General features: G+C 40.7%; 1 protein-coding gene across 4 annotated transcripts in view; it reads left to right on the top strand.

Moving 5' to 3' along the window:
- Positions 1-27,795, top strand: part of nme9 (NME/NM23 family member 9) — a 72,712-nt gene that overhangs the window by 9,352 nt on the left and 35,565 nt on the right. For 2 of the 4 annotated variants that reach the window (XM_072578739.1, XM_072578741.1), the window contains exons 2-6: positions 356-396; positions 12,675-12,732; positions 22,707-22,810; positions 23,690-23,761; positions 25,332-25,448. In XM_072578739.1, coding sequence (XP_072434840.1) covers positions 364-396; positions 12,675-12,732; positions 22,707-22,810; positions 23,690-23,761; positions 25,332-25,448 — 384 coding nt within the window. In that variant the 5' untranslated portion in view covers positions 356-363. Of the gene's footprint in view, positions 1-352; positions 397-12,674; positions 12,733-22,706; positions 22,811-23,689; positions 23,762-25,331; positions 25,449-27,795 lie in introns of all 4 variants that reach the window. The other 2 variants (XM_072578742.1, XM_072578740.1) reach the window with 2 other exon arrangements.

The following is a 27,795-nucleotide window of genomic DNA, read 5'->3' as shown; positions in this document are numbered from 1 at the left end:
ATGACTTGGTGATGGGATATCAGCCGCTGTGCAATTATTTCAGAATCCAAAGCATTTTACCTTTTACATCTCAGCTGTCTAGAATTGACCTTGGACAACAGAAACAAAATAACAATTGTCAGACTCATGGTGCTGCCTTGTCCTCCAACTACAAAAATTATTTTGAGATAACTCATCTGAAAACACAAAAAAAACTCCCATCTAAGTAAACTAAATTGGAGATATTAAAATATTTTGATATTAGCGTCTGAACTCAGTTAACAGCCATGCTGGATAAGCTATGGCTGTGGGTCAAGGCGATGAAGGTAGGTTGAGTCTTGCTAATGTGAGTGTCAATTTGTTTTTTCACCAGCAGAGGTCCCCATGGCCGGAAAGAAGAAAGAAATAACACTGCAGGTAGGATTTGAAAAGAAAAACAAAAATCACAAATTGAAAGGTTCCAATTTATTTGTTACCCATTTTTATCAAGCACTTCATAGATTCTAAAACTGCAGTTATTTTCACTTCTCATTTCAACCCATAAATGTATGAGTGTCTCAGAAAATTCAGTGACTCTTTCAGTAGCATGTGAAGATAGGAATAACAGACACTGGGGATAATTTTAACCCTAATGACAGATGGGAGTGGATATGAAGATAGAAATCATAAAATTCTAAAACTAATACCCGCTGTATTCGCCTTTGCCTACAAATAGCTTGCTTGCCAGAAACTGGACGTTCATTTGCCCATGGTAATGCTGCACTTTTCAAATAATTTCAATAGAGATTTGAGTTAAACACATCCAGAAAAGGTTACCTAGAGCTTCACGAATCTGCAGTACTTCCCAAAGGATTTAAGATACAGATCACTAGATCTTCATAAAAATCAATGCTTATGTTGCAAACTCAATGGGCTCTTGTGACACAGTGGTACTGTCCTTATCTCGGAGTCAGAAAACCTGAATTCAAAATCCCACATTTTTCAGAGGTTTGTAATAACATTGTTGATTAAAAATATCTACGATGCAAGTTCATTGCCTTGGTTTTCTTTAGCAGTTAGTTTGAACAGGTCTTATAAGAAAGTTCATATCATTAGAATCCCTACAGTGTGGAATCAGGCTGTTTGGCCCAACAAGTCCACACTGACCATCCAAAGAGTAATCCACCCATATCCATTCCCCCCCTACTCTACATTTACCCCTGACTAATGCACCTAACTTACACATCCCTGAACACTATGGGCAATTTAGCATGGCCAATCCATCTAACCTGTACATCTTTGGATTGTGGGAGTAAGCCCACACAGAGGCAGGGAGAATGTGCAAACTTCACACAGACAGTCGCCCAAGGCTGGAATCAAACCCAGGTCCCTGGTGCAGTGAGGCAGCAGTGCTAACCACTGAGCCACCGAGCCGTTTTCAAATGGAAGCATTATTTGGGGTCTGCCAGAAATGTTTTTTGATTGGACATGTAGACGGATTATCATCCCTGGCCATAATATTCCTGTGTAATGGTTTCTGAAAATACTGAAGGGTGAAGTGCACAAAACAAATCTTGGGACCATAAATCTTGAGAAAGCTGTAAAAGGGGCAGCAGAGGAGCCGAGGTCACGAGAGACAGACTCACCGTCCTTTATGTGAAGATTAACACAGTTAGTCCCAGACATCTAAGAACTCTTTCCTGCTGAATCCAATGGTCATGCTTTGCCCATTGCCTCAATTCTTTTGTCTCTGGCTCCCTCTAGTGTACCACCAGCAATACCTCAAGATCTTCACAGTAAAGTGATCACAAATGTTTTCTGCAAGTCATGGGTGGTTTTTCACCAGGGTGATGACTTACATCAAATTCTTCTGCAATAACAATAGCCAAATTAAGTGCTTAGATTACTTACAGTGTGGAAACAGGTCCTTCTGCCCAACAAGTCCATACCAACACGCAACCCACCCATACCCATTCCCCTACACCTAACACTACAGGCAATTTAGCCAGGCCAATTCACCTAACCTGTACATTTTTGGATTGTGGGAGGAAACCAGAGCACTCAGAGGAAACCCACACAGACACAGGGAGAATGTGCAAACTCCACACAGAGAGTCGCCTGAGGTAGGAATTGAACCCAGGTCTCTGGTGCTGTAAGGCAGCAGTGCTAACCACTGTGCCACCGTGCCACCCACAAGTTAGTTCTCTCTGGTTTCCCAGAGATACAGAGTACCATCAATTCGACATACACAGCAACCTGAGGATCAATGTCAGATCAATCATATTGTTTTGACAGCCATGCGGAATTTTGTTTTGTCAATATAGAGTTGGTGTGCAACCACTAGAAGAGGTTCATGTCAATCTAAATTCTCAGGGTGTTGTCTTGACCCCTCACTTCAATGAGTCAGAGATTGCCTTTGCAAAGTAGTTAGAGGTGTTAAGCGCGAGCTGTTTGGAAATGAGGGATAACACTTTCAAATTTGATTACTGTGAGGAAACTACTAATGAGACAGAAGAATGCTACAGTCAGTCACATGGTTAGCAATCCTGGTGCACACCATCGGCATGTTGAGAATGCAATATGGTGATGGCTTTTGGTGCTCACCGGCAAGACTGTGCCCCGTGATTATTTTATTTAGTGACTACCAGTCCCCCAAATCATGAGAAATGTCTTCACTTGCAAAATTTAAGGTGATCAATATGTCATTTGGTGTGTGTTGGGAATGCATCTTGGGAGTGTACAGCAGTGTTTGTGTCTTTCCACAGCTGCATAAGGCGTTTGTACTGGGAGCTCTAGCAGTGATTGTTGACTGTGCAATGTTCATGACTTGACCTGAACCTGTTATAGCAAGGCGTGCTCACTCTGCAGTAGGTCAAAGACTGCCATTCGGCATGTAGAGTATGTCACAAGGTCCTTGTTGGTGAATACTTTGATCCAGAGGATGACTGCTGCAAGATGTTGTTCAAGAGGGTTGTTTTATATGGGGCACTGAGATGAAAAATGGGCATGCGTATGGATTGAACAGATCATCATCAGTGGTAAGTGAGATGTAGCATGGATGGTGTCAACCAGTTCCTAGGTTTTCATTGGTTTGTGGCTGCCATTGGGAGCGATGTCGACAAAGACAGAAAACAAGGGGAGGAAAGTTGAAAGGAGATTTCCAATTATATTGCACATTGTTGCTTTCAATTAAGTGTTAACAAGATATTGTAAAAAATATCTGGTTAGGAATATCAGTTTTATTGAGAAATAAGCATATCTAATCAGGTAGGACATATAGATATTAGGAGTGTTTAAAGGTTAAAAAAAATCAAGGGGCTAACTGCTCAAACACCATCACAGCTAGCAGGAAAAGCCAGAAATGTTAATTTAAATGTTAATGTTAATTTCAAACTTGGTCTGCTAAAATTTTGTGAAGCACTTTATCTGTTGCTGTGTGGTTTATTTCACACACTCAAATATTAAATAAATTCTACACTGCTATGCTGTTTACCACAATGTTCATATTTTCTCACATAGCCCTAAATTCATTACTGAACTTCATTCATTCCCCCACACCCAATCTTATGTTGGTTAGGTATTACCTTGTACCCCCACTTCAGTTCCTATCCATTTCTCCCTAGTTTTGTCTTCAATTACTCCTTTCTCTTTACTATATATTTTTGTAGACTGGCTAAATTTAATTGCTATGTCTTAGAGTGCAAAATGACCATAATTTAATTCTTACCTATACCTTTGATTTCATTAACATTAATTTATTGAAGTCTCATGCTAATGGAAGGGTCACGATGGTCTGTGATGGTGACTTGTTTTTAAAAAAATTACAAATATCATTACCTCTTCCCTAAATTTTGAATATGCAGTGTCTCTTGCTCCTGCATCCTTTAGTAGGATTTTTAATCTGAGTGTTGATGCATTTTAACCATTTTTCCTGTAAACTTTTATCTCTTGATGCTAGTAACACCTTAATACTTTGATTAGAGAAATGATTTTATTATTGCAATTAAATATTATACAGATTGTGTAATCTACTGAGTTCTGAAGAACAATTGCCTTGTTGTGTTCCATTTCTCATTTGAGCCATTTAAACAGGGGACCTGCTTAACAGTAAAGGATTTTTACTTAACACCACATCTGTGTTGATCATGTGATTTACTATAACTATTTTATGAACTTTGACATTCCTTAACCAGAAGTAGCTAAAACTCTTAAATTCTTTAACTTCACTTCAATCCTTATTATTTTAAAGAATTCCAGTAACACTTTAACTAATCTACTCCACACACTGTAGGTGTTCAGCCATTGCCAAATGGAAAAAATCTGCAATGAAAACATTCATTACTGGGATGAAGCTCTTTGTGAGTGGTACAATTCTCTCTGCCTGATTAGTATCGCCATCTTCTGAATCTTAAAAGTCATATGTAATTTCAAAACCAGTATTAATTGGTTTATTGCAAAGGCATGTTGAGCCACATTGCAAACACCATTGACTATTCCCCATGCATTTCATGAGTTAATTCTTCTATTATAGTTCCCCACTTCCTGATATCTGTTCTATTTGTCAATTGTAGCTCTTTTTATTTATGATTCTCCTTTCATATGATACTTCTGGCTTATAATTGGCTAGTCCTGCATTGCTACTGCTATTAACTTGTCCATTCCTTGTACTAATGACTGAACATCCCTTGTCAGCCATGAAAGTTCCTTGAGTAAATGTTCCCCAGATATTTTTTTTCTTTGTTAAGGCTTCGGATATTTGTTCCGATGTGTGTTTCTTTCTGAGAAGATAACTCTAGCTAGCACCAGGAGTCTGTCCATCTTCTACATTTCAGTACAATCCATCAATTTAAAGGCAAACACTGTGTTTGGAATTTCCAAAGAGAACCTGCTTGAATATAATCTGTTACATTCCGCTATACATTCTTCCCCACAATACCTAATGCACTTTCTAAATTAAGCAGGAACCAACCACATCACATATGCATTAAATGGATTTTTGATTAAAGTTTTATCCATAAATGTTAATAGATTATCCACACTTTCCTCAGTGTCTATCTTTTTGAAGCTCCTGCTGAGATAATATTTTATCCTGATCCTGATTCTAGCACAAAGGGACAGTGCCAAATGCATTACTTGTTATTCTTTGGTAAGGACATAACCTATGCCCATAATGTACTATTTTCCCATTGATCATAAGATTCAATTTCACAGGACCTCAGTAGGAAATCATAACCCAATCATAAATCATTAGTTTTAACAATTATTCTCAAAGGTAATTCAAATTTACAGTCTTTTAGATGAAAATAAACTCTCTTCTTTTCAATTTTCAACCTTCACCTTTAGGCAACCATCCTCTGCTACCAGTGTTAATTCAGATCTAAGTCCATTGATGAAATAGAATTCTAGACATCCATTCTAGATAGAGTTTATTGACTTCTCAGTCACGTGGCTCATTCTACTCCCAGTGCCATCTATTCCCCATTTATATTCACTCTTACTTAATTTCAGTCAACAAGTTAACTTTTGCCATATTGACATCTTTAAGTCTAAAATAAAATGAAAATATTCCTGAGAGATGCTCACCTGATTTACATTACTATACAGCTGAAGAAAAGTGTAAATAGACAGATTATTGGATCTTATTACAAATGGCTTTAACACAGAAAATACAGAGATATGAGTAAAAAGAGTACCTGCAATTGAGTGATTCAGGATAGATGGCTTTTGTGAAGGGGAGCAAGCAAAACTCTACATGAATAGATGACCTTTCTATTTGGCATTAAGACAAAAATACAACTGCCAATGTTTCACCAAGAGCAATGTGATCATGAGCTGAAAGGAACTGAGTCCTAAAGATGGTGTGAATAACTCAGGCATGCTAAAGAACTGAATGTTTATTTATGTCAGAGGACCATTGTGAACCACAAATGTTGGTTGGTTGTTTGAAAAGGAACTTTGAAAAGCTACGCCATCAGAACTGTAATGACATGTACAAGACAGTGAGCCAATTGGATTAGAATAGTTAGATGCTTGTGATTGACTAGTGCAGACTTGATGGGCTGAAGAGCCTTTTCTGTGTTGTAAATCTCTGTGACTCTTTTCCTCAGTCAGGGAGAATTCATAGGCATGCTTCTGGTCAATGCGAACAGTCTCAGCAGATCTCAGATAAAAATACAGCTGCCAGTGAAAATAACTCAAAGGCCACATCAATGGAGTGGAAAAGGTGAACGGTTGTACGTAATGCTGCATGTTCGCAGGGAATTATGTGAATTCTTGAGGCATGAGGCATATCTATGACATCTGGACTATTTAAAGTGAAATGTGCTTTTTGTTTGAAATACAATTTGTGAGTTAATTAATGTTTGAATTAAATTAATTTTAGTTGGTTTGTTACAGTAGAGGTTTTAAAAATTTATTAACTGATTTTCTTTCCATTGGCATCCTGGGTTTGTTCCTTTTAAAATAAAATCTTTCTATTGAACATTGGCATTTATTATGAAAACAGTAAAAGTGGAAATGCGCTCAGTGCAATAATGATTCAGTTATCCAAGTTAAATTGTACATTTTTGTTCTGTTGTATGTAAGGGAAACGTAATTGCATTTATTAATGCACACTTTCTTTACCTTACACTTCCTACTATTTCTATGTGGTGCATCATGTCTGGTATCAGTAGAAATAGCAGCAGGTTTCTAATATCTCTGCTCTGACTGTTCAGCTGCTCTTGATTGACACCGATTTGGTTTTGAAACCTGTGAGAGTGCAGGGGGAGATTTAACCACCAAGAGATGGGGACTGTGAGATCATGGAGGAGCAGATTTGAGAGCAGCACCTGGAAGGTGGAAATGGTTTGAATAGGTTCCAAGATCCAACTTCCCTTTTACCATCTTTCCTCAGGGTCAGTGTCAGACCACTTTTTCTACCTATTGGAAAAGGAGCTTGCTAAAAATCAGTGACCTGTTGTAAGACCACAAGGAAGAGATCTGCCATTATGTGTAAATGTTGGCTTCCAAAATTACCACAACCACGATGATGGTCCTTGTTAATTAATTGTTGAGCCACAATCGATGCTTCCTTGCAGCAGCCATTGTCCCCATGACAGTCATTCTCCATTTCCTGTGCCACTATTGAGTTGATTCCCTCCAACCTCTGTGCTATTGTGGAGAATGTGTGTAGTGTGTCTGTCAGTCCCTGGTTAGAACATAGAACATAGAACATAGAACAATACAGCACAGAACAGGCCCTTCGGCCCACGATGTTGTGCCGAACTTCTATCCTAGATTAAGCACCCATCCATGTACCTATCCAAATGCCGCTTAAAGGTCGCCAATGAATCTGACTCTACCACTCCCACGGGCAGCGCATTCCATGCCCCCACCACTCTCTGGGTGAAGAACCCACCCCTGACATCTCCCCTATACCTTCCACCGTTCACCTTAAATTTATGTCCCCTTGTAACACTCTGTTGTACCCGGGGAAAAAGTTTCTGACTGTCTACTCTATCTATTCCTCTGATCACCTTATAAACCTCTATCAAGTCACCCCTCATCCTTCGCCGTTCCAACGAGAAAAGGCCGAGAACTCTCAACCTATCCTCGTACGACCTACTCTCCATTCCAGGCAACATCCTGGTAAATCTTCTCTGCACCCTCTCCAAAGCTTCCACATCTTTCCTAAAGTGAGGCGACCAGAACTGCACACAGTACTCCAAATGTGGCCTAACCAAAGTCCTGTACAGCTGCAACATCACCTCACGACTCTTGAATTCAATCCCTCTGCTAATGAACGATAATACTCCATAGGCCTTCTTACAAACTCTATCCACCTGAGTGGCAACCTTCAAAGATCTATGTACATAGACCCCAAGATCCCTCTGTTCCTCCACCTGACCAAGAACCCTACCATTAACCCTGTATTCCGCATTCTTATTTGTTCTTCCAAAATGGACAACTTCACACTTGGCAGGGTTGAACTCCATCTGCCACTCCTCAGCCCAGCTCTGCATCATATCTAAGTCCCTCTGCAGCCGACAACAGCCCTCCTCACTGTCCACAACTCCACCTATCTTTGTATCATCTGCAAATTTACTGACCCACCCTTCGACTCCCTCATCTAAGTCATTAATAAAAATTACAAACAGCAGAGGACCCAGAACTGATCCCTGCGGAACTCCACTTGTAACTGGACTCCATGCTGAATATTTACCATCTACTACCACTCTCTGACTTCGACCGGTTAGCCAGTTTTCTATCCAATTGGCCAAATTTCCCTCTATCCCATGCCTCCTGACTTTCCGCATAAGCCTACGATGGGGAACCTTATCAAATGCCTTACTAAAATCCATGTACACTACATCCACTGCTCTACCCTCATCCACATGCTTGGTCACCTCCTCGAAGAATTCAATAAGACTTGTAAGGCAAGACCTACCCTTCACAAATCCGTGCTGGCTGTCCCTAATCAAGCAGTGCCGTTCCAGATACTCGTAAATCCTATCCCTCAGTACCCTTTCCATTACTTTGCCTACCACAGAAGTAAGACTAACCGGCCTGTAATTCCCGGGGTTATCCCTATTCCCTTTTTTTTTGAACAGGGGCACAACATTCGCTACTCTCCAGTCCCCTGGTACCACCCCCGTTGCCAGTGAAGACGAGAAGATCATTGCCAACGGTACTGCAATTTCCTCTCTTGCTTCCCACATAATCCTAGGATATATCCCGTCAGGCCCGGGGGACTTGTCTATCCTCAAGTTGTTCAAAATGTCCAACACATCTTCCTTCCTAACAGATATCTCTTCTAGCTTATCAGTCCGTTTCACACTCTCCTCTTCAACAATACAGTCCCTCTCGTTCGTAAATACTGAAGAGAAGTACTTGTTCAAGACCTCTCCTATCTCTTCCGACTCAATACACAGTCTCCCACCACTGTCCTTGATCGGACCTACCCTCGTTCTCGTCATTCTCAGGTTTCTCACATACGCATAGAATGCCTTGGGGTTATCCTTGATCCTATCCACCAGGGATTTTTCATGCCCTCTCTTAGCTCTCCTAATCCCTTTCTTCAGGTCCCTTCTGGCTATCCTGTATCCCTCCACTGCTCTGTCTGAACCTTGTTTCCTCAACCTTATGTAAGTTTCTCAATGCTGATTCCTGGGGTTTAGTAACTGTGGGAGCTTGGAGATAATTTTACACATACACATACACCCCCAATGTGGATTCCCTATCATGTGTACTCCCACCAATGTCCATCCAGTTCCATTGTGAAGAGTCTTTAAAGAGAATCACTGTTAAATATTTGAAGGACAGGACAATATCAGTCTCTGATGTGAGAACAGGACCATGGCTTTACTTATGTACCACTTTAGTAAAAAGCCAAGACTTGGCACAGTTTGCAAATTGCCTGTTTATTTATTGTAAACCTTTATGCTTCATATTCTTTTGTATAGTATATGTTTGCTGCTTTTTATCTTGTCATGCCTCACAGTATAGGAGCTAAATATGAAAATGTACGTGAAGCTCAGAAAAAGAAAATAGAAAATGTCGGTTCCCAGTGCCTCTCCAAGTAGATGTATTGGTCTTACACAGTAATTGTCTACAGACTACTCAATCCCAATAGATACTCCTTATCCAACCCTTAATCAATATTTATAATCATCCACTTTCCATTATGGGGGATACAACAGATTATACCTTAAGACTTTTATGTAGATTTCTCTTGGTCAAATTATGAATATTTTTGCTGCTCCTAATGCAATACCAAGTTGGTGCAGTGACTCCCTAAATTCCTGTCACTCTTTCTCGACCCACGCCCCCTCATTCCTGGCACCTTCTGTATCCTTTGCTGTAAGAAATTATAGCACCAGCAGCACTGCAAGTCTACCTGACAGAGTCAAGGAAACACCTGATGTTTCCCCTCATGGGAGAGTCTAGGACCAGAGGGCATTATGTCAGAGTAAAGGGGTGCTAATTTAAGACTGAGATGAAGAGGAATTTCTTCTCTGAAGATTGAGAATCTTTGGAACTCCTTGCCTCAGGCAGCTGTGAGAGTAGAGTCCTTGTATATATTTAAAGCTGAGATAGATGGGTTCTTGATCAGTTGGGAAAGAGAGGTTTACAGGGAAAGGGCTGGAAAGTGTACATGAGGGAATATTGGATTAGCCTTGAGCTGAATGAACAGCACAATAAGTTTGACAGGCCAAATGACAGACTCATATTCCCCTTTTTGTTATGATCTTTTAGGTATGTAAATCTTTCAGTGATTACATATGGGCATTTCTTGTTATGTGGCAAAGCTGCTCATGAGACATTTTGCAAACAGAAGCAGAAAAAATGGTCATCACTGAGCGAAGGAACAAGGTGGAAGCAGCACTCCTGTATTTCCTCAAGTTTATTTACTGTGGGTTCTCTTTTTTCCATACTAGTTACAGACTGGCCCATTGTGCTGTTATTTCCTCATTTATGCACAGTCCCAACAGTTCAGAATGTTTTCTGAATATTTAACATTCAACATGCCTAAAGAAGACAGAGATGAAATCTGTTGTCATATGGTTAATTGTTATACTTGCAAACGATCACTGGAAATGTCCGAACTGTCCTGTCATACAGATCCTGTTGTTTCACAAAAAGAACATTATTTCCTCTGTTTGGACTTCCTGTCACTCAGGACGTGAAGCATTTGCTGTTAAAGGCAAAAAAGCTGAAACTGGGAATGCATAAACAGGTTTGATTTCTCACCGGTTCAGCTTTAAGTGCACTGTTCAAAATATTTGTGTGAGGTTCTGTATACAATTTGAGGATACCTGTTAATCCTGCTTATTTTAAATGGCTTAAAGCGGATTGCACCAGAATAGTAAAAACAGGAATTTGTGGAAATGTATTTACTGGGACAGAGGTGAAATCAAACCAACTAAAGTGGTTGCTTCATCATTAGTAAATATTCCTTTTAAAACTTTGAACTGCCAGTGAGTCATGGCATCATGCTTTGCCTATTTTTCTGCACGTTTTAGTTGGTCCTATTATATAATCTTGTTTAGATGAGTGCTAATAATGTTAGAAACCCAGTCTGAATGAGCCAGTGTAAATTCTCCCAAGTGTGTGGGAGATGAATTTACCCGGAAACTAAAGATGCTGAGACAACTCTGTTCAGTGACAATATCTCTGCTGATATTAATCTTCCTTCTCCGCACTGCCAGCATTGGCAATTATCTTGGCTCATTTACTATCAGCACTCTATTATCTTGTACTTAATGTTCATAGAAAACAATTAAAAGGAATATTTCAATCAGTGAGAAGATCATGTAGATTCAGAGAACTTGCTGAGTATTATAACTCATTGGAAACTTTTTATAAAAGTAAGTAGTAACTGGATAAACTAACATAATATTATTGCTTCTTGAAGCAATTAAAACAGTGAAGCAGGAAAAGGAAACATATATCAGAAGCTTCTAAGTTCTGCAGATTTTAATGATGTAATTTAAAGAATAATGACTGGCGAACTGGTAATTTAAACAATTAGTTTTTAAAAAGATTTAACCTAGTTTTCTAATCAAGCTGTTTTAAGATGTTATTACATACCTCTGGAGCACGTGGAACTTAAACCCAGGTCTCTTGGTCCAGGGACACCACCACAGAGCCACAAGAGGGGCGACAATTAATTTTACATAGCAAAGCTCAATAAACAATAACAACAATGAGCAGGTAACTTGTTTTGGTGTGAATGTTGGTTAAGAGATGCTAAATTTATGACCATTCATGTGAATTGGAATCGCATTGGCTCATTTGAGGCAATTAATGCAATATGTGCATTAATCTGCATTTTTCATTAGCAGAGGGATTGAATTCAAGAGTCGTGAGGTGATGTTGCAGCTGTACAGGACTTTGGTTAGGCCACATTTGGAGTACTGTGTGCAGTTCTGGTCGCCTCACTGTAGGAAAGATGTGGAAGCTTTGGAGAGGGTGCAGAGAAGATTTACCAGGATGTTGCCTGGAATGGAGAGTAGGTCGTACGAGGATAGGTTGAGAGTTCTCGGCCTTTTCTCGTTGGAACGGCGAAGGATGAGGGTGACTTGATCGAGGTTTATCAGATGATCAGAGGAATAGATAGAGTAGACAGTCAGAAACTTTTTCCCCGGGTACAACAGAGTGTTACAAGGGGACATAAATTTAAGGTGAAGGGTGGAAGGTATAGGGGAGATGTCAGGGGTGGGTTCTTTACCCAGAGAGTGGTGGGGGCATGGAATGCGCTGCCCATGGGAGTGGTAGAGTCAGATTCATTGGCGACCTATAAGCGGCATTTGGATAGGTACATGGATGGGTGCTTAATCTAGGATAGAAGTTCGGCACAACATCGTGGGCCGAAGGGCCTGTTCTGTGCTGTATTGTTCTATGTTCTATGTTCTATGTGACAATGGAGAGCAATCACAGATTTTATTGAAGAGTTGTTGCAAATTATAACATTGTAAATTCCTTAATGACTGGAGCTGAGCTGAGAGTACCAGCACTCAAAACACAGTGGGGAAAAAAACATTTTCTAAGCTCACTGAGATAGCACCAAATTTCACAGATGATAACCTCTTCATATAGTTTAGTATAGTCTTCGTGTAACTAGGAAAGTGCATCATGTTAATGTGAAATAAATTTTGGAATGAAGTATTATGACTTTTTTTCTTTGTAATAATCCTCAATCACACTCAACAACTACTCCCTTATTTTCGCTACAGATGACGATCTTGAGCCAGGAACAATGGGATGAACTGTTGGCTGTTACTGGACTGATTGGTAAGAAACCTGTCAAAGCTAAATTCAGCCATTTCTGCATTGGCTAATATCAAACCACTGAAATTATTGTGTCCAGTATTTTAACAGAAGTTTTCAGAATAGGCAGATTAGCACCTTTGCTGAAATAGAAAGGATGCAACTATGGATACATCAGAATAGAATACTTATATTGCACAGTAAAAACTATCTTAAAGTACCATGGAGGTAATGTTAATGTATGATTGTCAAAGTTCTTCGAAATCATCTTTTAAGGCAACAGGTAATAATACATCAATATACATTGGTTTGTGTCCCTAAATGTGTCCCTATCACCAGGCATGTCAGATGTAAGGAAGCACTGGATGTTGAGTCAGCAGTGAAGATTACAAGGGAAGGAGATAAGGATTAAATTTTCAAGCAGCAGAAGAAAGTGGAAGGGTGGAGTAATTTAAGAAGGAAGTTCCGGAACTTGAGTTATAGATAACCAAAGATACAGAAGGTGGCATTGTTGAAGGAGATTACAGAAATAGTGAGGGTGAAACAATAGAAAGGTGTAAACTTAAAAGTAACACTTGAAGGTGGTAGTAGATCAGCAGTTAATGACTTTCAGTGAAGCCAGAGGTAATGGCTGTCAGGGTGTTTGCAGGACAGATACATAAAGCAAGGTTTTGGATGAGCTATCACTTATGGGGCTGAATCTTCCTAGAACTTAGTGAGGGTAAGGGGCTTTTCACTGATTTTCCTTGGGTTTTCTCTGCATGTGCTTTAATGAATTTCCTACGGGACCCTGCTCGTTGCTTTCTCTAACTTGACACACGCTAAAGTACTGGCCACTGCCACGACATCTTAGAATTCCTGCCACAGTTTTTAAAGCTTAGCCAGTGCTCGGTCAAGGGCTGGCAGTCTGTAGATGCCCTAGTTGATTTTATTTTCCTTGGGCATATTAAACAGAGAGCATTTGGCACCATCTTTTGCCAACAGGGACCTGGAGGTCCTGCAAGGTGGCAGAGGGATGTGTGTGCATTCACTGTTGATGGAGTGTGCAGCTAATAAAAGTCAGGAGGAGCAAGCGGCGAGCTGGAGTTGCCAGGTACAGCTCTGACTTTCAGGTCAGGAATTATCGCCATCCATGCAACAGTGGTGGGAGAATGGACGACTACATATCGATGAGATGTGATGACAGAAAAATGAGGTGCTAATGCATGCAAGTAGGCCTCTCACTGTTCACGAGAGTGAATCTCATTTCGCTGTTCAACACTTGTTGGAAAGTAGGACGTTTTATTCTCGACAATAGAAGGCTCCTCATTTCTGATGTCACGTGATTCTCCCAGCTCCGTCAACAATCTGTGTCATTCATGACAGGGAAGACCCAGCCCAAAGAGTGTAATGGATGAAAGCCAACCAGGGGAAGATTAGGGTGAGTAAATCTGGATTATGAACATGGATTTCAGTGGTAGACAGAATAGGGGCAAGGACTACTATGGAGATGGTGATCAGCAATGTTTGTGTCAGTGATGAATAAGCTTAGCTCAGGGTTGAGCAGGTGCTGATGTTACAAACAGTCCAGTTCAGCCAGACATTAGTTGAGGAGAGAGATTTGAGTGTGCATCAAAGAGCAAAGATTATGATAGGGGCCAGATACAGTGGCTTCAACTTTTCCAATATTTAGCTGCAGGAAACTGCAGGTTATTTAAGACTGCCTGCCACATAACTATTGTAACAGCAGAGATTTGGTGTCTTGGTGATGTCATCTTAGACTGGATATGGAATGGCGGGGAGATGCTATATCAGTGAATTTACATCAAGTTAAACATTTAATAAGAGTGTAGAGCAAATAGCTGACAAACTCAATTGACATGTGCATAATTATGCCCTAATTACCTTGATCTTTTGCAACAATTCTCTCACCTGAACACATTTTGCAGTAGTGGTGGTAGGGGGGGGGAGGGGGGGGAGGGGGGGGTACAAATGTGTGGCAGTAGCCGAATAGTATTATCACTAGACTAGTAATCCAGAAGCTCAGCTTCTGAGAAATGATGGAATTTGAATTCAATTAAGAGTCTAATGATGACTATAATTTGACACCAGGTTATAGTCCAACAGGTTTATTTGGAAATACTAGCTTTCAGAGCACTTCTCCTTCATCAGGTAACTAGCGGGGCAGAAGGTAGACCAAAACATCACCCTTTCACAACGCGACAGCATTCATGCTCTCAAAACCAATCGCAACATTGTCATCAAACCAGCAGATAAAAGAGGAGCCATCTTCATTCAGAACAGATTACTGCAAGGATGTGTACCGACAACTGAACAACCAGGAACACTACAGGCAACTACCAGCCAACCCGACCAAAGAGCACACCCGTGAACTAAACACATTGATCAAGATTTTTGAGCCAGTCCTTCAGAGTATCCTACGCACCCTCATCCCATGTACTTCTCGCATAGGGGACTTCTACTGCCTTCCAAAAATCCTGCCGCAAGAGTTACCTGATGAAGGAGCAACGCTCTGAAAGCTAGTACTTCCAAATAAACATGTTGGACTACAACCTGGTGTTGTATGATTTTTAACTTTGCCCACCCCCAGTCCAACACGGGCACCTCCACATGATGATTATGATATCATTGTTGATTATCAGAAAACCCTGTCTGATTCAGTCATGTCCTTTAGGGATGAAATCTGCCATTCTTATCTGGTCTGGCCAACATGTGACTCCAGACCAACAGCGATGTGGTTGACTCTTAAATGCCCTCTGAGTAGGCAATAAATGCTGACTCAGTCAGCCATCCCCACATCCCATTAATGAATACAAAAAAAATACTTAAAATGGTTATGCCCCCAAAGCTATTCTATTGAATATCCTGCAATTCTGCTGGTTTAAAATGGAATGTAAAATTAAGGCAAGAGTTTTCCTGGCATTTTAATGTTATTTTTCTTGATGGTTCTTGAAATAACTTATTCTCACTATGATCTGTTACCTGAATGACGTTTTTTTTGACTCATTGTAATTCTCATTTTAAAAAATTAAAATGTGCAGACTGATGGCTGGCCTAAAGGTCTGATACTTGAAGAAGGAATAACTGTTATGAGTTCACCACTTCTCATGTGTCAAATTGTTGATGCTGTTTTCATTTTCCTTCCATAAAATTTTACATTCTGATGCATGCTAGCAATTGGCAGGAAATTTAAGAGAAAATTGATGTTGTAAAAATAGGTGTACACTCAGAAGCACTTTATTTAGCATTGCAAATAAGCCCCCACAGGAAATTCCATTCCATATTTTCTAACTGATGCTATTTATGAAAGAATCCTGGCTTTGCTTGTACAAGGTTGCCAGAAACTAAAATGCAGGAACTAACTCATTTGGTTAATATAGAATAGCATCTATATTTAAAGGTTCACAGAGCAAGTTAGTACTAACGAAGTAATTATGCCCCACACAGGAACAGAAAGGCAACAGTTCACTTCCAACATGACTACTGATGACTGGGAGCTGAATTTCTTTTAACTGAAAATTGGATAAATGTAAATGTTGGTGGGTTTCATTGTGAGTTTCCCCTCTTGGAGCTTATTGACTTTTCTCATGCTATCTCCCCAGCTCACCTCTGCGCCATGACCCTGCAGCTCCCACTACCATAGGTAGAATTACTCATCATGGCGGGGTTATCCACGGTATAGTGAAAGGAAAAGGGCAAATGAAGAGTTTCTGAGAGCATATTCACAGCAAAGGTGGCATTTTATTGTCAGTAAGTTCTGACTGTGTGCTGTCTAACAGCAAGTACAGGATTCAATGTGCAGGGCCCGGCTATCCTTCGTGCCTCACAAGGTTTTATGGCCCAAGCTGTTTGGACCAGGATTTGTACTCCATACAGTTGTCTAAGGTTCACATTGAGCATGTAGTGCTCGCAGGTCTCTTTTACCTGTACTGTATGAGTGACTGTGTAATGCTGTATTGCCTTTTAAAGGACCTCACATTGCTTTAAAGTGAAGCTTCTCTTTCACAGAATGAAACATCTTCACTGCCGACTCTAATTGTGGTTGCAGTGTTTTCAGCTCCACTGCACCCTTGTTGTTTGAAACACGATGGACAAAAACAACAGTTACACCTCATACAGAGAGTTGTGGACTCGGTCTCTTCCATTGAGGGAGCTGCCAAATGTACATTTAGAGTCATAGAGATGTACAGCACAGAAACAGACCCTTCAGTCCAACTCATCCATGCTGACCAGATATCCCAATGCAATCTAGTCCCACCTACCAGCACATGGCCCATATCCCTTCAAATCCTTCCTATTCATATACCCATCCAAATGGCCTTTTAAATGTTGCAGTTGTACCAGCCTCCACCGCTTCCTCTGGCAGTTCGTTCCACATACATATCACCCTCTTGTGTGAAAAGGTTGCCCCTTAGATCTCTTTTATATCTTTCCCCTCTCACCCTAAACATGTGCCCTCTAGTTCTAGACTCCCCCACCCCAGGGAAAAGACTTTGTCTGTTTACCCTATGCATGCCCCTCATGATTTTATAAACCTCTATAAAGTCACCCCTCAGTCTCTGACGCTACAGGGAAACAGCCCCAGCCTATTCAACCACTCCCTATAGCTCAAATCCTCCAACCCTGGCAACATCCTTGTAAATCTTTTCTGAACCATTTCAAGTTTCACAATATCTTTCCAATAGGAAGGAGACCAGAATTGCATGCAATATTCCAACAGTGCCCAACCAATGTCCTGTACAGCCGCAACATGACCTTCCAACTCCTATATTCAATACTCTGACCAATAAAGGAAAGCATACCAAACGCCTTCTTCACTATCCTATCTACCTGCGACTCCACTTGCAAGGAACTGTGAACTTGCACTCAGCAACACTCCCCAGGACCTTACCATTAAGCATATAAGTCCTGCTAAGATTTGCTTTCCCAAAATGCAGTACCTCGCATTTACCTAAATTAATCTTTGTCTGCCCCTCCTCAGTCCTTTGGCCCATCTGATCAAGATCCTATTGTAATCTGAGGTAACCTTTTTCGCTGTCCACTACACCTCCAATTTTGGTGTCATCAGCAAACTTACTAACTATATTTCTAATGATGAAAAGTAGATGACCCAGCACCGATCCTTGTAGCACTCCACTGGTCATAGGCCTCCAGTCTGAAAAACAACCCTCCACCACCACCCTCTGTCTTCTATCTTTGAGCCAGTTCTGTATCCAAATGGCTAGTTCTCCCTGTATTCCATGAGATCTAACCTTCTTGTTGGTAGCTCTCCCTGTCAATCCCATTGGTTTTGAACTTTCCCACATTCCCACCCAACCTCTATATTGAGTCAATTTCTCAGATATAGGAGTGTACTGAACCCTCACACTGCATCAGAGCCAAGGTACTGCTGAGTATTGATGACAAATCTCATATTCCTAATTCCTGATGAAAGGCTTATGCCCAAAATGTCAGTTCTGCTGCACCTTGGATGCTGCCTGACCTGCTGTCCTTTGCCAGTGCCACACTCTCGACTCTAATCTCCAGCATCTGCAGTCCTCACTTTCTCCCACTACCAGCCTCCCAACATTACCCCTTTCTCTTCCATGCTCCATTATCTCCCACCTCCTTTTCCCACCATCCCTTTCACATCTGTTATTTGTATCCCTGCATCTTTCCTCCAAATCTCACCATTGTGTTCCCTCCTGCAGTGGTGACCCCTTTCAGAGGATGGAACCCCAGGCCTATTCATGATCTACCCCCCTGACAATCTTGGATGGGCGGCCCCATCTGCTGATGGCCTAGCCCCGACTGACTTACCGCAATAGCCTAGACATGTTGCCCTGGACACCTAAGGCAGAGTGAGGTCCGCACCCCAGACAACAGAGATATGGACCCTTTAAATGCTAACAGACTGTCACCAAGCCTCCGGCTTAATATCAGGGACTGCTGTTGACTCGCTGTGCGCCAAGAGCCCTGGATTGGAGCATATCACCCACAACCTGACTGAGGACTACCTTGAGACATGACTGTTTGGTTGATGCTCATGCATTTTGTTTGCTGCATGCTGTTGGCACATGGTGCAGGTGAGCAATTGATGTAACATGTTGGTGTGCAGCAACATGTCCACCTCCTTGACTGATGACTGCTGGCAGCCGTGACAAGCTGGTTAGCTTTGTGTCTATGCTAAAGGCAAGGCAAGACAGAAACATTGTGAATATTTAAGCTCTGGCTGGGAGGACAAAGCATAAAAAAGGCAAAGTACAGATGCTGTAAGCCTCCAAGGAGGCACAAAGTTAATGAATACTCAGAGAGCAAGCAAGGAAGCCTGAGTTGCTTCCTGATCCAGTCCACAAGGTCTCCTGGCAACAACATTTCAATGAAAGGTGCCAGTGTACTCCAAACATCAGCTTTGAAGTGCAGAGTATTCTTGTAAGCAGAGCAGAGATATGCTATGAGGGTGGATGAGACTGATACTTATCAGATGCCAAGGTCCATGTGTGGGGAGGGATGCATGAAGTTGGAATGTATCCTGAGATTTCAGTGCCTAGTGTCCAAGATGGAAGTCTGGTGTTACAAGTGGAGACCTACAGTTACTCTGACTTTCATGTTGGGGAATTTTCGCTGTCTCATTTCCATCCAGTCGGTGGGAGAGTGGGGAACCATATAAAAATGAGGTGAGACCAGGTAATCATGGGAATCTCATCTCACGTTCAACATGTTCGAAATTGGAAGTTTTTGCTTGTAATAGCAAGAAGGTTCTCACTAGCCATCTCACATGATTTTCCCAACTTTCCCAGCAATGCCCACAGCATTCAGGGGCTGGGTAAAATCCACCCCTGAGAGATTGTAATATGGGAGTGATGTTCTCCAAGAGGTTTGACATTTGACAAACATTTTACAAGCCTGACTGATTTTTCAAATGAGTGTATCGAAAACAGGTTGCTGACCTGACCTGCTTTCAAGAAAAGACAAAAACAACACTTGGACTCTTCTGTAATTTCACCAGCCATGTTTCTTTTCAGTCCCTAAAGTCAAACATTTTCCTGGTTTAAGTCAATATTGCCAACAGATAGGCCTGTTTAGTTTGGTTACTGGAACAAGAGTAGACTTGTAATCATGACATTTTCGGAACTGCAAACACCTTTCCTCTTCACTGTAGTCATTACTAATGAATGTCTGCCAGTATTGGTGACACCAGTATATCCAGCCTCCAGTCACAAGGTGGCTCAGCAGCAGTAACATTGCAAAACAGATACGGATTCTGTCATGTCAATACCCCTTCAAACTAGCTCCATATACTCATTCATACACCACAACCTCAGCAAAATTAGGAGAATAAGTAGACATGCACAGAAATCAGCAGCTACTGACTAAATTAGAACTGTGATGACAAACGGAACTCAAATGACCTTGCAGGATGTCTGTGATTCCCTCTCGGGTATAGAAGCTCAGTTTGATGATATCTGCCCTGAGATGACATGTTAAAATTGACCATAGTACAAGGTTTTGGTTGTTTTATTTATGGAGCTTTTACCTGCATACTTTAACAGCTTAGACATTGGAGAGGAACAAAGTTGTGATAGGCATTGATGGTGGAGCAGCTGACCAGAAGGTCATGTGGTAAAAAAATTCCACTTAAAACAAAATTCAGCAAATCCAGCAGTTTATGAGCTGGATCCAGGTATAGACCAGGAAAGGTATTGGATTGTTGTAAAATGGTTAATTCAATGATGATCGTCAGAGAACGATAATAATACAATAATAACTTGTATTAAGAGTCATAGAGTCATACAACACGGAAACAGACCCTTTAGTCTAACCAGTCCATGCCAACCATAATCCCAAACAAAACTTATCCCACCTGCCTACGGTTGGCCCATATCCTTCCAAATATTTCTTATTTATTTTATTTATCTAAATGTCTTTAAAATGTTATAACTGTACCCGCATCAACTACTTACTCTGGAAATTAATTCCACACTTGAACCACTCTCTGTGTTAAAAAAAAGCCCCTCATGTCTTTTTTAAAATCTTTCTCCTTTACCCTAAAAAGTATGCTCTTTAGTCATGAAATCCCCCACCCTAGGAAAAAGACACCTGCCATTCATCTTATCTATATCCCTCATGACTTTTTAAAGCATTATGGGATCACCTCTCAACCTTCTATGCTCCAATGACAAAGGTCCCAGCTGATCCAGTCTTTCCTTATAACCCAAACCATCCATTCCCTGCAACATCCGGGTAAATCTCTTCTGAACCCTTAATGTAGTAAGACGCTTTTAAGACCTTTCACAAGGGTTTGATCTAACCATATGTGACACTGGGCCTGGTTTGGAGATCTGGATTTAGAAGAGTAAAAGCTTGAGCAGTGCAGCAGGTTTTAAGGAGAGGCAGAGAGATTTAAGGAGAGAATTCTAAAGCTTGAACCCTGACAGCTGAAGGCAAAGGTGCCAAGAGAAGAGAGAGTAAAGTCAAACATATGCAGAATGCCAAAGCTAGAGGAGCACAGGTGTCTCAGAAAGTTGTGGGGCTGGAGGAGGATTTCTTCTGTTTTCATGTGATGTGGCTGTAAGCTGGCAGACCAGCATTTATAGGAATGTAAGAGTCAGAGTAGGCCATAAGGGTGGCACGGTGGCTCAGTGGTTAAGCATGCTGCTTCACAGTGCCAGGAACTCGCATTCGATTTCACCCTCAAGTGACTGTCTTTGCACATTCTCACCATGTCTGTATGAGTTTCCTCAGGGTGATCCAGTCTCCTCCCACAGTCTAAAGATGTGCAATTTAGGCAGATTGGCCATGCTAGATTTCTTATAGTGTTCAGGGTTGTGCAGCCTAAGTGGGTTGGCATGGGAAATGCGGAGTGATAGGGTAGGCGTGCGGGTCTGGATGAGATGCTCCTCAGAGGGTCAGCATGGACTCGATGGGCCAAAAGACCTGCTTCCCTGCTGTAGGAGTTGTGTGATTCTTCCCCTACAACCTACTTGGGCATTGTCTGCTCCATCATTTTAAATCCTGGCTGATCATTTACCTCAGTACCATATGCCCACACCATCTCCACATTCATTGATATCATGAGTGACTGGAGATCTATTGACATATATCTTGAACTTTCTTAACGTAAGGACTTCCACAGTTTCCTCAGGTAAATCATTCAAAAGCTTCACCGTCCTCTGAGTGAAGAACTTGCTCCTCATCTTAGTCCTACATGGTTTGCCTCTTATTCTGAGACTGTATCCCCTGATTATCGACCTCACAACAGCCCTTTTGCATAAGTTCTATCTCTCTACATAAGTTTCTATTAGAATGCCTCTCATTCTTCTTCTCTCCCGTGACTGCAGGCCTAGCCTGCTCAATCCCTGCTCATAAGATTCCCATCATCCCAGGATTCAGACTGGTGAACCTTCTATGGTAAGTATATCCTTCCTTATGCAAGGGGACGAGAACTACACACAATACTCAGTGCAGTTTCACCAGTGTTCTTATACAATTAGAGTAAGGCTCTTGTATTCCAATATCTTGTGAATGTTGGTGAGCAAACACTGATTTTGGGTACATGGGATATGTTGCAAATTGTGACATGGCCAGCAGCAGAGTTTAGGGAGAATAGAACATGGGAGACCAGCCAGGAATGCATTGGAATATGCAGGTTGAGAGGTGCAAAGATATTGAGAGCTTTAGCTGCAAATGAGAAAGTGGTAGAGTTTGTTCTGCCCTCCACACGACATCAGTCAACATTATATGATTAGTTCTTAATGCCTTCACTACAGCTGAGGTTTGTACAATAAATGTTACTGAGCCATAACTCAATAATAGAAGGGAGATATTGAGAACACAATGAATGAAAACCTGACTATGCCAAACACCTAGTCATATGCAAAGATTGTCTTAATGATGAACATAAAATGGCACAAATTAAGTTGATAATATTACACAGCGATGAATCTATTATAAAGCAAATTTTGATCCATTTTGGACAGCTGGAATTCAAATGCAATTATGTTAACTCTTTCTGGCAGTGGTGGATGTGTATCAAGCTTGGTGTGGACCATGCAAGGCAGTCGTCAGTTTGTTTCGGAAGATTAAAAATGAATTGGGAGATGATCACTTGCATTTTGCCGTGGTAAGACACTCAATATTATTGTGGAGTATTGGAGAAGCAGTTTGTTTCTCACCTCACCCCATATCAATGTCATATTGCTCAAAGACAGCTTAAAACATGAGAACCAGAGTTGAAGTTTTGAGACCAATTTGACCGGTTCAGAACTCCCAAGATGAACTGTTCAAAATGTAATTCAATCAGAGAGAGAGAGAGAGAGAGAGAGAGCAGAAAGTCTTCAATGGGAGCATGAAAGAGAAAATGGTAGTGAATTAAATATTCAAGTAAAAGCAAAGTTCTGCCGATACTGGAGATCTGAATTAAAGAAAAAATTCTGGAGACACTCAACTGATCTGGAATCATCTGTGGAGAGAGAATCAGAGTTAACATTGAGTCCTATTTGACTCTCCTTTGGAGCTCAAGGTTGTGTCTTACTCGATGTTAAGTTGGCCTCTCCAGCACTTTCTGCTTTTATTTCGGTTCTGCTGAATCCTCAGTATTTTGGTTTTGCTTTATAATGTTAACAAGTCCCGCTGACCATGAAGGAAGGCCGAACAAAGGCTTTAGCCAAGAGAAGTTGCACAGTAACTTTGTGTGAAGCATCCTTGCTCGTTTTCCATGCTGATATTTTGGAACAGGCCTGAATACTAAGTTGCTGCTTACCAAGGTTTGATCTCCTAACCTGATGAGGAAAGATCGGCATAAGTGTTAACAATTATTTTGACCATCTTCTAGCCCAGCAAATTGTGGAAGATTAGTAATAGCCAACTTCCATTTGCTCCAGTGTGTTGTAGAACAACAGTCAATTATGTTCAGAAGAAAAGTTGCAAGCAATTGTGTTACTGAATTGAACATAGATGTTTCTGATTCATTCAATTCATCGCTGTTTCTACTTTTTTTTAGGCTGAAGCAGATATCATTGAGTCATTGCAAAAATACAGAGGGAGATGTGAACCCACCTTCCTTTTCTATGGAGTGAGTAAACATTAAATGATTTAAATGGCAAAAGATATATCACATTTTCTCTAGTTTAAATTGTATTACTGCATCATCCCCTACTCTTTGCCTCTGCCCCTTCACAGCTATCTCTTATTAAGTGATGAGCTCTGTTGATGCTGCCAACCTTCTGGTATCATGCCCAGATGTGCCCTCAGGATCTGCAGGGGTAGTGATGGTTGTGGTAGTATAGAGTGGTGGTGACACAGGTATGGAAGTTAACCCTGTTATGAAGTTGAAGGCGTGTACTATACCTTTAAGAGAGAGTGAATGCAGGCACCTGTCATGTGACTGACTAGCAATCTCAGAGTGTACTGGAAAATTGAAAATATGTAACATTGGCTGTGGAACAAATACCTGAGTTTGGTTGCTATGTTTTCACAACAGTTCAAATTTAACCAATTAGTTTAAATTATACCCCAGGATACTAAACCCCAATCAAATTTGAATTTTATTGTTTTGACAACATTGAACCAATGATCCGATCTAATGTCTGGGGTATAAAAGAAGCAGAAATTTTGATAGAGAGAACAACCTGCCATCTAGAGAGAGAGAGTGCTATTCAAAACACTCTCTACCAAAGATATCTTTTTTCATATGAAACATCTTTGCAGCAAAAGATGAAAGATGACCCAGGGAGATCTACAGCAGAAAAAGACCAACACCGACAATGACAGCCGCTGTCTGGTTTTGAAAATTAAGTGGATGTAGTTTTAATTGGATCAGTATATTGTTATAGAGTGAGAGGTAGATAACAAGCATTTAAGGAAAGGAGGTTTAGAGTTGTATATAGTTGTTGTTTAATGTTCGCTTTTAGAGTTAAAGAATAAAATTGATTTTCTTTTCAATATTGGTATTTGGGGAGTTTTCTTTCACTCATACTTTAACAGATTACCAGGCTAGGTGAGCTTTTCTGTGTGTTTGGTTTAATTAGCAGAAGGGTTCACCACCCTGATGTCCCTGATTATCGCCGTAACGGCCCTGATGTCCAAGAGTTTGAAATTACTCTGAAGTGTGGGAGGCTGTCAGTGACCTCTCCACATCCTATCAGTTGCCTAACACCATTGACAATATGGTAAATTGCCCTTTAATGGGCCCTTTAAATATGTGAATCAACTGTTCTCCTTCGGGCAGGCATATTGTCCACTTTCAGATTCCTCTGATGGTATAATGCCCACTGTTGGGATTGCATCATGGAACAGATCTGACCAAGTTCCCCATAATTATACCAGCCTCTCCCCTTACTGACTATTGACCAGTGAAATTCAGTGCATTAACTCTTTTCATTTTCCCACAAATGCAGCCATACCTGCTATGTGCTTTCAACATTTTCTGTTTGTCTTTATTTCATATCCTGTACATCAGATTTTTGACCTTACATTAGTATTTCACCAGGTTTTATTTTTATTGAACAATTGACAGGTTGCCCAATTCTGTTAATTTTGATATGTCTGCTTGGAATATCTGGATATTTGACTGACAGTGAAGACTGTTTTTTATTTAAAATACTTCATGTTTACTTTGAGTATTTCCCTGTCTCCATTTGCAGGGAGGACAGTTAGTTGCTGTTGTGAGAGGAGCAAATGCCCCATTGCTACAAAAGACCATCCACGAACAACTACGCACTGAAAAGAAGGTCCTAGAGGAAGGAGCTGAACGCAAAGTGGTGAGATTATTATTGACAAAGGACAAGAAAGTAGCTAAAGCTTGCTGAAAAGGGAAACATATGGCTGAAGCTTTTCACCTTGCACTCATCAGGATCTAATGCAAAAAAGAATGCCAAATTTCAAACCATCACAAGAATTGAAATTTGGCATTCTTGTTTTCGTCCTGATGAGTGAAAGATAAAAACTTTTGACAATATGTCTCTCTTTTTAGAAATAAAAGTGGTCCTCAAAGTATAATTCAGGAACATTTAGTCAATAAATAGTATACCTCATTCCTTATTTTCATTTGTTTTACAACTATATCTAGTCATTAGTACCTTTTCCCAGGTGTCCTAACAGGCTTGTCACCTGTGCAAAAGACATATTTGATCCCAGTATAGGGCTAACTTACCTTGATTGCACTGGTTAGGGCATGCAGTGCACCAATGATGTCTTAGAATCACAGGGCATAGACTCCAATAACAATCTGCTGTAATTTACTACTGTGGGGTGCTGCCAAGTTATTGTCTCACTGTCACTATTAAAGAGAAGAAGGCTTTGAGAAATCAGAGGAAGGCAGTCATCCCTGGACTGCTGTTTCATTCCTGGTCATGTCTGGAGGTGGAGGGAGTGAGCAGATTCTTTTGTACAGATTTGCGATTGATGTGAAGGGCTCTGGGAGACAGAATGGAGAAAGAAAAATCTTAATACATAGTTGACACCTGACTCAGAAAAAAAGTGGTCGACTTTTGATAACTTACTTGATGCTCAGGCAGTTCTGGGGTGGCCGGAGAGGTCCACTGGGATGTATCCTGAGATAATCTAAGCATCTACCTGATTCAGTGTGGAATCCAGCACAAATTAGCCAGCAGGAATCTGTAAGAAACTAAAGAAACCTATATTAGTGTGATAGAATAGAATAGAAAGTTACTGTCATATGTACTTTTACATGAAAAATACAGTGAAAAATTTTATAAGTTGCCTCATCACAGTTTATGCTAGGTGTCAAACAAAGGCTGGAGTGTATGAAATGCACTCAGCTAATCTCTCTCCAATCCAACTCTGCACACCTTTCTCATGCCCCTGCTGCCTGACCATTAACATGTTAATCATTTCAAAGATGCAGCAAAGGCTTCAACCCCTCAGGTCCATTCCAGAATTTCTACACTAAAACCAGGGTCAGCGAACTGGAAGTAGTAGTGTGGAATTTCAGAGTTCTGTCAACTCTCACTGGGATAAACACATACACAATCAAACTCCAGTGCTATTATTAAAGTTAAAACTTTGAAAAGAAATAAGCATCTGATTTTCAGACCCAGGCTGATCAAAAAAAAACAGACCAGGTTTCAGTACTTAGCAAGAATTTACTATTTTGTTATACAAATTATTAGTTTCCAGCTGCAAGTAAACAATTAACTTGAGCAATTAAATAACAAGTAATTAAGTAACAAAAGAAAACTCTGAACTCTTTATAAGCTCCTCTAATGCACACAGACACACATAATCAAGGTAAAATATTGTGTAGTGTTAACTGGAACAACACTGCCATTGCCTTTGCTCACATGATCTGTTCAGTTGTTTCTTGTTGAGGTGAGCGTTTCTCATCAATCTTCATTTTTTTGAGTACTTCTATTGGTTTATAAGAGGTGCCAAATGGCCGGTTCCCTTATAAGACTTCTCCAATTTAAAACTGCAACTTGCAGCATATGCTGGAGAAAAGATCAGCTACTTGTTCACAGACCAAGATGATTCATGACATGATAAATAATCACATAGTTATAATGAAACAAAGAACTGCGGATGCTGGAGATCTGAAACAAATAAAAACTGAAAATGCTGGAGAAAGTCAGCAGGTCTGACAGTATCGATGCAGAGAAAACAGAGTTAATGTTTCAAGTCCTGTGACTTTTCATTGGGACATAGTTGTTGGCAAGCAGAGGAGCTTTATCATTGAGAAATGACCACTAGTTGACAATTAAGCAGCTTCACTTATAAACAATCCTTTGTCTGCACATTGCTACAATCCAGCGTGGCACAAATTGGGTTCACAACAGTTATAAAATCCTAACTTTCAAAACATGCAGCAATTCTTGTGAATCCCTGCGTTCCTTCTTATTTCAATCCACAGTTTTAAAAAGCATAAAAATAAGAAGATGCAGCATTTACAGTTGTGATGTTTCACTTCCTTCCTCACTTCCATTGATTCATGGTGAGTTTTATGGGCTTCACAGGTGATTCTGCACCTTACTCAAGTGGCCATTTTCCAAAATGAGCGTCTGCAAGTGTTTCAGTTACAGGGTGCGTTACAACTAAAGCATCACAAGATGTCAGGCAGGAAAATAGGGTCAAGGCCACAATCAGATCATC

The sequence above is a fragment of the Chiloscyllium punctatum genome, chromosome 10, assembly GCF_047496795.1.
Source record: "Chiloscyllium punctatum isolate Juve2018m chromosome 10, sChiPun1.3, whole genome shotgun sequence".
NCBI lineage: Eukaryota > Metazoa > Chordata > Chondrichthyes > Orectolobiformes > Hemiscylliidae > Chiloscyllium > Chiloscyllium punctatum.
The sequence above is the reverse complement of the archived record's forward strand: the minus strand, read 5'-3'. Positions and strand labels throughout refer to the sequence as shown.